The 15,622-nt window shown below is 37.2% G+C and overlaps 1 protein-coding gene across 15 annotated transcripts in view; it reads right to left on the reverse strand.

Annotated features, from left to right (window-relative positions):
* ZNF143 (zinc finger protein 143) overlaps positions 1 to 15,622 on the reverse strand; it is a 44,533-nt gene that overhangs the window by 24,960 nt on the left and 3,951 nt on the right. For 5 of the 15 annotated variants that reach the window (XR_015287697.1, XR_015287696.1, XM_086892010.1 and 2 more), the window contains exons 2-7: positions 7,161 to 7,279; positions 6,279 to 6,371; positions 5,741 to 5,824; positions 5,434 to 5,514; positions 4,319 to 4,515; positions 417 to 491 (exon numbers count right to left, since the gene is read on the reverse strand). Coding sequence is in view for 11 of the 15 variants with exons in the window: in XM_086892010.1 (XP_086748136.1) it covers positions 417 to 491; positions 4,319 to 4,515; positions 5,434 to 5,514; positions 5,741 to 5,824; positions 6,279 to 6,371; positions 7,161 to 7,272 (642 nt within the window). In the remaining 4 variants the exon portion in view is untranslated. Of the gene's footprint in view, positions 1 to 416; positions 492 to 4,318; positions 4,516 to 5,433; positions 5,515 to 5,740; positions 5,825 to 6,278; positions 6,372 to 7,148; positions 7,280 to 8,198; positions 8,283 to 15,622 lie in introns of all 15 variants that reach the window. The other 10 variants (XR_015287695.1, XM_086892003.1, XM_086892002.1 and 7 more) reach the window with 3 other exon arrangements.

Consider the following 15,622-nt stretch of genomic DNA (forward strand, 5'->3'; position numbering starts at 1 on the left):
CTATGCCTGGAATGGTCTCTCCTACAAGAAATTTTTTAACGGAGACAGTATTTTTTGCTTTAAATACTACCAAAAGTCAGCTCCTTCTCTGGAAAACAACTTCTGAAATACTTAGACTCTTACTGATGAAATACTCAAGTCAGCTTGAAAAATCTTAGGAAGCCAATACAATTTTAAATTATCTTTTAACAGGAAACCCCCCAGGAAAACAGTAAGTATTAGAGGATCTTTTAAAACTCTTGTGACAGGATCTTGTACAGAGTGAGGCAGTATAGTCTGTATAGTTTGAAATCTACAACTTCTGAAGGGTAGAAGCAAACCCTAGTTTATGGCTACAGGACTCCCTAGCATGCACCTTGCTGGCAGAAAAGACAAAAGAAAGAAATATCTTTAATTATTTTGTATTAAGCACATACCTGCATTTTTTTATCTTGTTCATTTTCACCTATAATTCCTGTGCTACTAACACTGTCATTTCCATCAATAGACACCTGAAAAACAAAGTTGAAATAGGAAAAATATTTACAGGTTACTTTTATTTAAATGAAAAACAGGGTTACAGACAGTTCCTGGGGGATTATTATTTCACAGCTCTCTAGCTCCCTCTTGGAACATAGTTATTCCCACAGTACATGAGCTTGCACAAAAATCACCACTTGCAGCATCTGCATTATACAACAGGCCAAGTGAGCATAGCAAAGTTGTTTTATAACAGGCTAGGAAAGACTGCAAGAACTAAGGATGTTAAATTAACAGACTGACAAAAGTATTACAATAAATCAAAAAATTTAACAATACTGAGTTCTGACAAAAAAAAAAAACAAACCCAAACATTTACTTCTTTATTTATAATAAAGATATCTCTCCCACTCTTTCTTAAGCAGAATGTACTTGTTTCAAACAGCACAACTGCATTTTTAATCAAAACACCTAAGACAATGTGTTACATCTCAATTTGAACTAGTCAAATTACAACTAAGCATGGACCTGGGTATTGCTACATAGGTTTGTTTTTGAAGACAGTCTCCAGGAGGAGAAAGGTATTGCTGTTTCCAAGGAGCAAAAAAATATTTGAAAGACTGTTAGATGTTAATGTGAAATTTTTATTTAAATACACATATAATTACCCAGTTTAAAAAAAAACACCCCACACTCACTCACATGCAGCAACTCAAAGAACAGGATGTTACTCGTCATTATATAAAAAATTAAAGTATACTTTGCATAGTTTCTCATTCCTTAATGGTCTCTGTATTAAGCACAGGCATTCACAATACTCTCTGCCTCCATCATATTCAAGACTGAGACTTGATGCACCTAAGCCTAATCTAAGTGATTTTATTCTTCTCTAAAACAGCTTGGCAGGAATCCTCCCTCCCCACAGCTGCTCCTGCCCTTTCACCCTGAGAACATTGGTGGTTGTGTGAAGTATCTTGCCCAACGCACGAGCCCCGAGCAGTTTGCTTGGAGACTGGCATGAACTCATCCCACAAGAAGTTTTCACACTGTCTTTCTAAATTAGACAATTATGAGCAATACACTTTTGGGAACATTGAACTAAAACAGTAATGAGGGAAGTGCCCAAGCAGAGGCAAATTTACATTACAAAAAAATTGAAAAGAGTGTCAGAAAGCAGGTAATTTTGGGGTGTTTTTTTCAGAGAGAAACAATAGCTATTTTGGGACCTTCTCCTTCAGAATTTTTAAAGGGGGGAGAACCTGCACAGAAAGGAGACTTGAATTACTTCATCCTGAACTTCCTGTTGTTGGCAGAGAAAAGAACTGCTGACATGAAATTAGAACTTGATCAGCTATTGGAAACAAATGATCCAAGCAGAATGTGTGTGCATGTGTTGAGGCACGCACAAATCCCAGTTACTGTACTTTGCCAACAGCTGTGATGGCACAGGAAAGCAGCTTATGGAAGGAAAACATGCATTGTAACCTCTTCACAATTCCATCACCTATTCTGACTTTACTGAGAGCAATGACCTTTTTTCCTCAGTTGCTTTGGGAGGATGCTGGCATTGACTCAGCCCTAAATTAGAGGGCTCTAGTTAAGTCTGCATGTGCTTTGCATGTTGTGGAAAATGGTTCTGTGCCTGAAGAAGTGAGGAACAATAAAAATGTACATGTTCCACCACTTCCAGTGAGCTTCTGGGTAGTCTGCTTGGATCTCTTTGTATATTCGACATTGATTTTGGGCTCTCCACTGATCTTTCTGTTTCTGCCTGTTGCTGAGGACAGGGAAACTAAGAACCACCACTCTCCAAATCCACCTTTTTTCTTTTCTTTGCCCTTTAAGTTTAGAAAAGAAAGTCTTAAAAGACCCAAACAAAAAAAGACACCCAACTTTAAACTTCTATTTTTCAGTATAGTAAGGATTCTGGAAGGATTCCATAGCAGATCTTTAAGTTCGTCCTAAAATACTCTCTTTTATGTTAAAGAAAGATTTAGTCTGCCTTCAAATAAAAACACAAGAACACCTACACTGAGTCAAACTAAAGGCCATACTGCTGCACCATTTCATTTCCAACAGCAACCACTAAACAGGCCAAGCACGTAGTGATGCATTCCCCATAATATTCTGCCAACCTCCAAGCAATTTGTGGTTTATGAACTTCCTGAATCAGAAGTCACGTGTTTCTACCTAATAGCCATGGACACATTTTTCTTCTATGAATTTATCTAATTACTCCTTGAATCCAAAGACATTAAATGTCCACAATACCCTACAAGCAGTGCTTAACTTCAAGCTATTTGGAAAAGCATCGTCACTCTTCTTGAACCCATCCCATATGTGTTTCACCTGATGTTCCCCAGCTCTGAAACTGGTGCAGCCAATGAAAAGCCACTATTCTTCTTTGGGCTACTTAACATTTTATAAAATCCTATCATATACTTACCACATGTATTTACTTTCTTCCTGTACCTTTTTCAAAGTGTCTGTAACACCAGCTATGAAAAGTGTACCTTGCCTCACTATGAAGTGTACATGGACATGGAGAAGAATCACAAAACCACATTTCTTGTTTTAAGAGAGATGCAAGGTTCAGAGCATTGAGCTAATATTTGGTTTTGTACATAAACCAGATGTAGTGCTTGGAAACTCACTTCTACTGACTGTCCCCTAAAGGTTCCAGCAGTACCACTCAGAATAAGGTTCTGAGATGAAAGCTCTAAAAGAAAACCATTTTTTCCTGAACTAAAGCACAAGTGCACTACAAAAAACAAACTCACATTACAGAGTTAAAAAATCCACGTTGAGTTAAATAGGAAGAAAATGCAAATTTATTTGCATTTCTTCTGCTTCTTCTTCACCTTCTCAAAACAGAAGCTTATCATAAATTATGACTAACAAAACTGCTAGTTAAGAAAGGCAAAGTTGTGATTGATTTAATCTAAATTAGATAGTACCTGTGGAATGTGTAAAAGCTTGTGATTACAGCTCAACTAACATTGAATTACCTTTCAGTTCATGAAATGTTAAGCACAGCATCACTACACAATTTGACTGCCTGCCTTAGGATCTCTCAATTCTTACAGACAGAAGCATAATGAGAAGAATAGAGAATAAGCTATTTAATTATCCTAACTGGCCTCCCAAGTTTTGACAACTTTTGGTGACATTAAAAGGACAGAGTTTAAAATATATTCTGCTCTTTTTCCACAGCAATACAAGCACTGATGACAATCATCCAGCAACTGGGACACTGCTTAACTACAGAATCATGGGAATTGCATCACCCATACTTACATCATGCTTTACAGAAGTCCAGTAAACTGAACAACATGAATTTTGTGCATCCTACTGCATTTTTACTATTGAAAATATGGATCAAAGAAGTTTTTTTCTGAACTCAGTAACTGTCTAATTGTCTTTTCTACACTTTATACCATGTGTTGCTCTTGCTCAGTACACCAGGCTATACTTTTCTCATTCAGGAAAAGAAATTAATCCAGCAATAGTGCCTGAACAGGAATAATTTAACTGTGCTCTTCTTTCCAAACAGTGCCCTTTCAATAGACTCCTTTGCAATGCTATGGTATAGACAAGATTATCATTTGGCTGTCAAAATGGCCTTCTAAATCTGACTGCAGTTCAGTGTTCAATCTTTTCTCCTTTTTATGCAACACTACACACCAGAGCTGCTCATGACAGTGAAGCATTGTCATGACAATTCGGTGTTCTCTCATCTAGGAGTCTGAGACTCTCTCCATTACAATTTTATTTCTTAACTGACAATTGGCTTGTGCTGCCAGATATATTGTGCTGCACATTAGGACATGATGGACAGAGAAAATGCCTTGCAGAGTACCTTGGCTGCATACTGCTCCAAAGCACTGATGGTGTCTGGGTCGATGGCAGCATCTCCTGTGTGCAGTCCTGCCACTGTGCCATCAGCCTGGATGGCTAAAATGGTGTCTGACTGTGGCATCTGCACCGTGTGGTGGATGTAGGCAGTGGTTCCATCCTCCAGCTGCACAGCTTGCAGTGCACTCTGGTCATAACTGTCTGAGGAAGGATATTGCAAAGGGTTAGGATTCTGAAAGGAGCAGCAAGGTGTTACATGAACAACTACTGCTCTCCAGGAAGTGTCTCCTGAAGTCGTGCACACATATGAAATACAGGAGAAATACAAACACTTCAAATACTATGAATAACACAAGAATTTGTTTTCAAGAAAACACCTCACATAGTTTAGTTTTTATAACTACCAAAAACCACCAAAAATTTACATTGATCTAGTTTTATTTACAAAGGAAATCAGGAACACAAATATGCTTTCCATTTCAAATCCGCTTATAATAAAATGAAAATAATATAAGAGATCTACTGATATCATTACTTCAGATTTTAGAATTCACAGATCTCACATTTTAAGGAGAACCATAAAAATATGCAAAAGAAACACAAAATATAAAACTACTTTTAACAAAAAAATTCTCTATCATACTCTTTCCTCTTACTATTGTTGATTGTAAAATATAATTGTCACACCGGTTTAAATAGACTTAAAATATATATTTGATTGCTTTTTCTAGAGAAGTGACACTATTTCCAAGATTAGTGTAATCATCTCCTGCAGAAACATAAGTTATCATCTGGAACAACTGTATTTGCATTCTTGACTGTCAGCTGTCACACTTTCTGCCCTACAACCTAAAGGTATATACTCACTTTCATGTGATCCTGGGCTAAATAAACAGTGAAATACACTGGGTTTGATTACATTTATAACTGTTACATGAAGCCCAAGTAAAGAATTGAAGCAGTTGCATTTCAACAATTTTCAGATGTCAAAGTTAAAGCAACAAGTAATTCACACTGGGAATCCCATTAAGATGATTGTTTTTAGAGAGTATCCTATTTTATACTGCTGAAGTTCTGCTGAACACTGATGTAATAAATCCCACTTGACAGAACAGTTACCTTTTGAGGTGTGATGAATAAATGCCGTAGTTCCATCTTCCAGCTGAACTGCTTGTCCATCTTCTAGACGCAGGCTCTCCCCTGCTCAGAAGGAATAATTACAGCACTTCAGCAAGAGTTGAAAGAATCCATTAGATGGAAAGATCAAACACTAAATACCTGGGATTACAAAATACCCAAGATCTCTTCATGACTATTTCCATTAAAATAAGAAATCAAGCTATTATCATGTCTGTTAACTATTTAATATCAATATTTATCAGTAATACATCATTTTATAACATATTTATTGTATTATTGCACTCACTGCTTTTAGGCATAGGTACATGTTGAACATAAGCAGCAGAACCATCTTCTAATTGAATCACTTGGCCATCCATTAATTTACCATCTGAAATACACAGAATATTTTTAAGAATTCTAATTGTAACACATCACAGTTTTAATATACAGTTGATACTTTCTAGATTAACATATAAATAAAATATCAACAAGAAATAATGTTTGGTAAATAGAAAGCATAGTGTGACTGTAAAGACCTTTTAAAATTCTGGGATTAAAAATCCAGAAAAGGTCTGCTGTCCTATCTGTTAGGCAGAATGCTGATATCTGGGTTTGAACAATAAAGATCTCTTCACTTTTGTTTGACTTACATTCTGTATTTCATTTTTGCATCTTATTAGTAGCAAAACCAAACCATTTATTTTATGGTACTAGTGTAATTTCCCACTGGAACTGGAACTTCAGAAATGTTGTACAGATTTTGCCTGAGTTCACAAAGTAAAGAGAGGGTTAGAAAAGGGAATACCACTTTAGTAGCCACCAGTTTGCAGTCCTTTGCCTACCTTTAGAATTGTGCTGTATGTAAGCAGTGGAGCCATCAGCCAGAGTAACTGCTTGCAAACTTACACCTTCCATGTTCTCCAAGTTGTCACCATCTAGCAGGGAAAAAAGTTCACCTTCACTATAAGGAACTCTAGAAATGTCAGCTTAAAGACTTTCCTAAATTATTACATCTCCTCAAAGCATATTGGTTTGAAAGATAAGAAGAGCAAGTAGCTCTTACTTGCTTTTTGGTTTCTGAGCCTGGGAGACATACCAGGGTCATATATTCAAGATTTTGCTCTGGAAACATGACAGCTAAATGTTATTTTCCTTAACTAAAAAAAATAAAATGTCACAGAATAAATAACTACAAAGCTGAGATCTTAGGAGAACTATGATTCAAATCACCAGAGCCAATAGTGGAAATAATGACACACATACTTGTATTGATAATTGTGTTTTGTGCAACACTCCTTGTCATTAAAACACACAAAACTATTTAGATTAAAAATGCAGATTTAGAAGAGAGTTTGTAATCATAACAAAGTCATCAGGAAACACCAAGTTTAAGCCAATTTCAAGTCACTAATCTATTTTAAAACTCAAGTTGCTTAACACATACTTAGATATCAACTGAATTTACAAAGTATAAAACAGTAAGACTACAGGGAGAATAAAGTCAGATTTTATATTTCATATATTTTTGGCACATTTACACTTCTATTATCTTAATTAAAAGATAATCTTCATCCAGAATTAAAACAGTGACTTTAATCAAGCTCAGTTAACTGTTTTCTGTTGGACTTGTAACTCAGAATACATGACATGAATTTTAGTGTTGTATCTGGATTTCAAAGAGAAAAGACATAATAATGTAGATGTATTTCAACCTGAGGGTTCACCTTGCACAGCTACAGCTTCTGTTAGACACAGAGTCACGTGCTGAGCCTCCATTCCTCCTCCAGAAAATTCCGTCATTCCCTGAGAGTCTCGATTTATCTGAGCTAATAACATTGTCTACCTAGAAGGAAAGTATTCAAAAAACAGAAAATTGAAATACAGAACCAGAACTACATAATCCCAGTTTAATATGATTTTTATACAGATGCTTTATGTTTAAAAAGCATATATATTTGCTTATATATGTATAAAATATGCAAATGTTTTATGTTATGTTTTTCATAAAACAGATACAAAAATTTATTGATTTATCTGGAAAATACTTTGAAGGAATAAAAGTTATCTGAAATAGGTAAGTATTACTACCTCAATTAACTTAGATGTTAAGCACTTCAGGTACCAGTTACGAATAGTAAGTATTCATAGTTATATTTATTAAGATACATTTAATTAATAAAATTAAATTATAAATATTAATATAAATCACATTTAAATTTCAGTTAAATATAAATGATTTAACCAATGTACAAAGAATAATGGTGGTAATGACAGTACAGGTAATGATACCTATTTGTCCCCAGAATTGAAAGAAAGATGACAATTCACCCATGACAACAGCAGGACTTTATCTGTATAAATCAAAGATCTCTCCAGTGCCAGTAAGAGGTTTAAAAACAACGATACATTGCAAAAGTCTAACTGAACAATTCAACTATTTCCCTAGATTTTCCAGAAGGGTTTCTGTTCAAACAAAAAGCCAACCAAACAAAACAATCTGTCCTTTAAAATAATGAAGTATCCCATAACAAAATTTGTTAATTAGACAATAGGACAGCGATCAGGGAGTGACTGCTGTATATCACAGAACCAGACAGAGCCATTTTTACCCAGGCATGTTTTAATATGGGAGATCACATCACAGCTTTTAATCTTAGTGTGGTTCTATCACCTGCTGGTTTTTGATTCAAGGCTGAGAAAAATAATCTAGGCAGTTTACTTTATTTATGATTAACTCTATAAATACATTTAACTATTTTTACCTCTACATTCCAGAAATCCACTCTTGAATAAGCAGTTCATCAGCAGTGTCAAAGACCACTGAGAAAACTGTACTGCTTTCAAAACTAAGGAATAAGGAGTAAAAAATTAGACCATGTAGGTACTCCAGTGTGCCTACAGTATTTAAAAAGGTTGCCACACTAATTTAGTACCCAAGCAGTATTTTCCACATACATCTAAGCGTATGTGGTGATCCAGACTTTTTCCTAGAGCTGCAGGCAAAGTTTCTTATTTCCAGTTAATGGAACAGATACAGCTTAAAAGGAAGTGGAAAGCAAGGGTATCTTTGGGAAAGTTTTAAGCCTCCTGCTTTTTTCATATGTTACACTGAAAATCATACAAAACCCCCAAAATATTACTAATGATCTGTGCATAATTCTGTATGAAATATGCCTTCCAACATAAATGTCCTCATAATTTCTCTCTGGAACATTAAGGAAATTAAAACACTGGCTTGCAATAAGGAATTTGAACCTTGAACAACTGGCATCAAAAAGATACAATTAAGACAGAAACCAAAATGTAATTCAAAATGGGTGTGAGGGGATATTTTCAAGATCCACGAGAAGATGGGTAATTCTTCCCAACATCCTTTTCAGGAAAAGAAGCTTTTACAGAAAATGAAGCCTCTAAAAGAGATGTAACACACAAGAAAAGGAGAAGCCATCCAGACTAAACTGCATTTATATAGATATCTCTGAAGAAAAATAAATAGCAAAGTTTGTTTGTATACTATAAGAGACAAGGAATTGTATGAGGATATACGAGATCCTGAGTTCAACACTTCTTCCTCTGTCATGTTCATAACTGTGAGTTTGGAAAAGTAACTTCTTTTCCTACTACTCATTTTTCATCCCCCATCTCAAAATAGACAGAAAACTTTTACTTAAAAAGCAGAAAACTTTTACTTAAAAAGCAGTTAGCTCACAAACCAAAAAACAATCGTGATGTAGCTACAGAGTCAGACAAAGCAGGCACGGAAGCAAAGCAGCCCAGCATGCATGTACTGTGCAGCAAATAAGATCAGAAAACTGCTGCAGTTAAAAAAACCAAACCTCCCCCCAAAAAAAACAGCAAAAAAACCAACCCCCAAAAAAACCCAAAAGCAAACACACAAACAAAAAACCAAACCAAACAAACAAAAAAACCCACCCCAAAACCCAAAGAAACTAGTAGCAAAATGAGTTTTATCCAGCCCAGTTTTCAAGGGCTGCTCTTCTGGAGGTACTGCCATCTTGTAGCAAGTGAAATTAATAAATTCTGGTATTATGTGCTAGTGGTACCCAGAGGCTGGCTGTCCTCTGACTGACAGAGCTCTGTATTGTCAGCATTTTCCATGCCCTCAGTTTTCAGGACACCTCTTGGAAGCAGGCTGCAAAACAGCTACACCATTTCACACAGCAGAGAAGAAGGGCTTCACAACCACAGGTGTCCACTTGAACTAGAGACTGAAACAATTCCAGCAGACTGCACCCCAAAGGCCTTTCAGCTCGGGTCTACTTGACAAGTATTCCCCCTCTTAGACAAAGTATCTTTTAAGATGCCGAACAACTTTAGTATCATCTGCCTTCCTCCAGAACTCGGGGCTCTTCTCTCACCTTTGGGTGGCAGCGAGGGAGCTGGTCCATGCAGACAGCTGCAGAGTTCACAGAGTCTGAGCAGAACTAAGTGCTCAAGGGGTGAGTAGCTACTTTGGAAGAAAAGAAAGCTAAAGCCAGATAAATTCAAGGGCTGCAGGAGCAGTATTTAAATTGTTTCACACGTTTGCTACTGTAGCAGGACTATCAACCCTCGCACACTGAAAACGGAATGAAGGGAACTACTGCACACACAACATCTACAACTTTCTGTTCCAGAGGATCTGGACAATCATACAATCTCACACAAGAACTCAGCAGCAATGCAGTCTATTTCTCCCAATTCTAGCTCCTTGCAATGGTCACTTCCAGCATATCTTTTTCTCAATCTTCTATCCTTCCACTAAGTTCCTTATCCCCAGCTCCATCCCTCCTCCTTGAAGCACCAATTTTCTTCTTCAATCCTACCACAACACCACATTTCCAGGATATACCTCTTCCCAGATACAATCCCATCCTTCTTGTAAGGATAACGTAAAATACTTCCACGCCCACGCCAACTCCTTCTGCAACTAGTCCCCAAGTCTTCTCTTGCTGTTGGTCTTTTCTATGACCCCCTCACACCACTGTCTATCCCCTTCCTGAACAGTTCATGTTCAGACCCATCTTGGAAGTACATCCCCCACAAGAGGCTGGAGCACTGGAGTCCTCCCAAACACCAGCCCTCAGCTTTCACTCCTCTGCAGGGACACAGCAGCTTTGCTCTGTCACTCTGCTGTGCAGGGAAGAGAACCCTCACCCAAAAGTGGATGTGCTGCTCCCTTCCAGACTCTCCTCTTTCTCCCCAGTAGAGAACACTGACTAGCCAGACAGGGCTGGAAAGATGTAGGAAAGATGGAGAATTGGTCTGTGTTGCAGAGAAAAGGGTCACTCTATCAGAAATAATGATGCTACAGCATAAGAGTAGTCAAATACAGGAATAAATTGCCAAGACAGGGTATGGACTCTTCATCCTTGCAGAGGTTCAGAGCAACTTGACACAGCCCTGGACAACCTGGACAAATGAGACTTGCCTTGCTCAAGCCTGAACCAGATAACTTCTGAAAGCCTTCCAACTTCACCTGCTCTCTGATAATCATTTCAATAATGTATACATTTACAGCAGCATCACCTTACTGTTTGTGTATCATCTACCCTTCTAACATTTTTTAATTTGCTTTGCTTTTTCAAAACCAGCTGGCTTTCATCAAACTCAAATCTCTTCCTTGCCTCCACTTCAGTCACTCTCTTCTGTTTTCTCCTCAGCTCCCACCAGATTTGTCTCCATCATTTTTTCAGTATGAATCTCACCAGCTTCTTTCCCTAATCCACACCATTGCTTTTACTCCTCTGCATTTGCAAAATAAGTTTTTTTCTTTAAATCTCCTGTCTGCCAGGAGTTCTGTCAGTAAAAACCTAGGAGAGAAGATTTCCTTTATCCACTTCAAACATTGCAGCTCATTAGTTAAAAGCAGCTGAAAGCATCCATTTTTAGGAAAAGCCAGGAACCCTGGGGTGGGGCCTACATAGCAGCTGGGCAAGATTGACACGTGGATTCTGCTTCATCTCAAGGGCTGTTTTACAGAAAAGACAGCTACAGGCTCAGTCACGAAGTACTCACTGAAGTGAAAACTCGAGACTTGACTTTGTGAACTCTTGCAAATCTTCACAGATCATACGCAAGTTGCAACTGTCAATTTTCAAAGGCACATCAATGACGATATTTGGGCAGACTTTCACAAGGACAGTAACGTATCCTGCATTCCTGAAATGATTAGTCACCAAAACATGTCTATGGTATCCATGCAGAGAAAAATATCACCATTCTTTTAGATAGTTAAATCACTTCTCACAAAAAATCAGCCTGATGCAAAAAAAATTTGACAGAAAATCTCTGGGCTGAAAAGAATGTCTGAGCACAGGCAGACACTTCCCCTCTAACACTGCTACCTTCAGCAGCTGTCCAGTAGGGCACAGAGGTGCAAATCTTATTAAAAAAAAAACCAAAACAAACCACCACCCCTTGCAAATTACCTGAACAGAAAAAAATACTCTCAGGCACACTGAATTCTGAACACTTGGAAACCAAAAGCATGTGAAGGGGGAAAAGGATGGTTAAAAGCAAAAGATTTTTCACTAAGAATTCATCAAGTTGCCTATGTAGAGAGCACCTGTTGTACTTTTCCCTCCACTAACACTTAAGCAAATAGAATCTTCTGGGTGCTATCACTTGTTTCAGGGAAAAGATGCAATGTTAGAAGAAAGGTTTTTATGCAAACTCAATCTAGCAACTGGAAACAGGAATCTCCACTAAAAACTAGGAATCAAGCAACTGAAAAACACCAGGTGGGACTGAGGCGACTGAAAAGCAAGGGAAGAGCTGGTAGAGGGCATGGCAAGGCTGCTCTGGAGCAGAAAGGGGGTTTAGGGCACTTGGGAACTCCAGCAGCAATTTGTCATTTAAAGAATAACTGTACCACTGTATTGCTGGAGGAAAAAAAAAAATCCTGCACTGACAGTAGCAGAAACTCCTTAGAGAGACAAAAATTATTCTTAGAGGGTGATTAATAGGAAATGGAATAAAGTTTGTAATAGCAGTCATGGAAGAAAACTTACTGTTATAAAATACAAATTTAGAATGTGCAGAAAAAACTGGGAAAGAATGACAGGAAAAAAGCTACTCCAGATCTTCAGCAACCTTGTGATTGTTCACTCCCCTCATGCAGACAGCACTGAGAAGTTTGAAATAATATGCATTTATTTCTTTTGAAAGAAAACATCACTTTTATTTTTAATACACTTCTAAATAATGTACAAAACCACTGTAATTTCATAAAACTTATAAAAACAGCAAATAAAAAACAATCAAGAAGGGTAAGATGGCAAATAATACATAGCCTCACAATAGTGAAACTTGCATTTTGGAATTTTAGAAAACTGTAATCTCATGTTTGACAAAGCTGGATCCCAAAATCAATTCAAGTACATCCCCAGTGTAACATAATTAGAGTTTTGTCTGAATTAAATACTGCTTTACTTAGGGTCCTTAACAACTGATATGATTGCAATTATCAGTAATTTCACGAAACTAGTCTGAATAACAAATGTGTGAAAACTCAATACCTACAATTAACAACCTGATTAAATACACTTCAATTGATAATTCATATGTGTCACACCTTCTGAGTCTTAGTGCAAAAAGAAGTCTGACAGACTGGAAAACTGAGTATTCCACACAAAGTCTTTTCAGACAACCCAAGAGGACTTTTAGCATTTCTTCCCTCACTAATTACATAAAGTCATTTGTCATCTTTAAGCTCAGAAATAGACACAGGAGAACTAAGAGTCTTTTTACAATCTTACTTCTGCTCCCCTACATAGTTGCATGATAATCTTTTCCAGTATTAAGCAGAAATCTGTAACAGGGTCAGAAATTAAATCTAGATCCTGTGGGTGCTTTGATCAAACACTTCAGAAGATGTGGATTTCCTTCTTCATCAACAGCCCTTACCTTTTCCAGGACTTTACTGCACTGAAAAATTTGTGTTTGTGCTGTTGTCAGAGTGACTTTCAGTGAACAATTGTAACAACTACTTAATGTTGAGCACTTCTAAATTGCTACGTGCTTTCTCACAAAATCTCAATTTCTTTTACTGCATTTTCTCTAGTCTCTTTTAAAAGGCAAAACATAATTAAACAGCAACTTATACTACATTAATCATTCACAGCGTAAAATGGAAACAAGGCTGAAATACAGAACAAAAACTTCTTCCATAGACTGGTAACATCAGTTGGATTCAGATAATTAAATAGCAAATCACACAATCACTTTCTAATTTCCTATGAGATAAGGAAGTGTTGTGAATGATAAACTACATGCCCTCCTTGTCCTGGAGAAAAACCTGACAAAGCATGAGAGAGCACTGTCAACTGCACAAGCATGACATACACACTGTGAAGCAGTCAAACTCAAGGCTCCTTTTTATTATTTTTGCAGCATTTCAACCTTTCTGTTCCACAAGAGATACATCCTAATAATAATCCAGTTCAAGACTAATTCATCTCCACAGTGTTTGGTATTTCTTCAGAAATGAAAAATAAATGCAAGACCAAATTTATCACTGCCTTAACCACGTATCAGTCTGACTTCAGTGTGAGCAGTGGGAACCGCATTTAGCCTGAAAAAATTCATGTTCCAGCAGTCTTTTTCCTCCAAAAGGCATTTCTACAGAGCTCATATTGCAAATCCCATCTACAAACAGTGAATATTAAAGTATTGCCTGATATAAATGTTTGCATTTCATAGATATATTACAAAAATTGGATTAACCAGCACAAATAAAGAATATTTACAAATCCTTACTCTAACTAATGTGATTATGTGTATGTACATATTTTCACACTGTGGGAATGCAAAGGTTTCTATTCTTTTCAAAGATATGGCATTTAAACACAGGGAGATTCAGAAAGCCACCCACCAACAAGTCCTACACACATAGAGAAGTCTCAGGCTGATTCCAAATATGACTTCTAACTTCACACATTTCTTGAGGATATTAGAGAAGTTTCTGGTTAATGAAAGGAGGCCAGAGTAGCTCCATCAGCACATGAGCTGTCAGCAGTGCTAAACTCCTGCTGCAGCTCTGGGACAAGAATGTCACAGCAAACATCCAGTTCCATGACCACATCTGCCCCAGGTGCACTAGGGTAGCAGGCTGCCTAAGACAGAGGTTTCAAACAGATTTGGGAGTCTTCCAACAGAGCCAGTTCCAAAAATTCTGCATGGAAGCTGACAAGCAATTGAGATCCATGCAGTACTGTTTGCAGAGGTACACACACCAGGATTCCAAAATTTTTATATTAATTAAATACAAAAAAGTATATTAATGCAGCTGGTCAATGAGCAACACGCTAATGACTCAGTTATTATTATTATTAGCAGCAGTAGTACCCAGCAGAAGCAGTTTGGCTTGAGGAAGGGCCACCCATATAATCTGTCCCAAACACCAAATTCAAGCATGCCTGAAACACCCCTGTATCATTAGGAATGCTGGTCTGTGTGCATGGAATGCCTTGCAGACCTACTGCATATGAACTGTGGAACTCACCTAGCAAAACAGCCCATCAAGTTTCTCTCAAGGCAGGTGGTATTTCTTGTTCACAGCCAGGATACATTTCTTCTCTCCTGGCCAAACTTGTATTAGCAGTGCTCAGGCACACCTTCCCTTCTAAAGGGCCTCAAACACATTTATTTACTGCAGACTGACTGGCAATAAGTTACTTGTGTTTTAATAGTCAAAATAAGTTTGGGTAACTAATCATAATGTGCACACTTAGGGAAAAAAGCTGAATGGCAGGCCAGGGGATTTTGTGAAAATACTTAGAACATGCTTAACAAAGATGAAAAAACCCAAACTTTAAAGTAATTTTACAGCACATGTTAGTGAGATAAAGCATATGATTCCAAATCGATTTTCGTCCTGGAAGTATGAAGGGAAACAGATTGAAAACACTTAATAGATGAATCAGTCTGATTTAAAATTACTGGTTTTTGTTTGGTCTGTTTTTACATCAAGTGTATATATAGCCAAAATACATATGCAGAAGGCATCCAGCCAATCCATGTCACAGCTGTATCTAAGTCATTCCTAGAAATGAGCAGCAATGTCTATTCACACTAAAAAATATATATACAGTTAACTTCTGAAGCACTAATCCCTTAAATCATAAAACCTCCAGTTATATCAGTGTTTTAAGTAAAACTGGGAACATCTGGTGATTAGATGAAT

Source organism: Cyanistes caeruleus, chromosome 6 (genome assembly GCF_971803275.1).
Source record: "Cyanistes caeruleus chromosome 6, bCyaCae1.hap1.1, whole genome shotgun sequence".
NCBI classification, from domain to species: Eukaryota; Metazoa; Chordata; class Aves; order Passeriformes; family Paridae; genus Cyanistes; species Cyanistes caeruleus.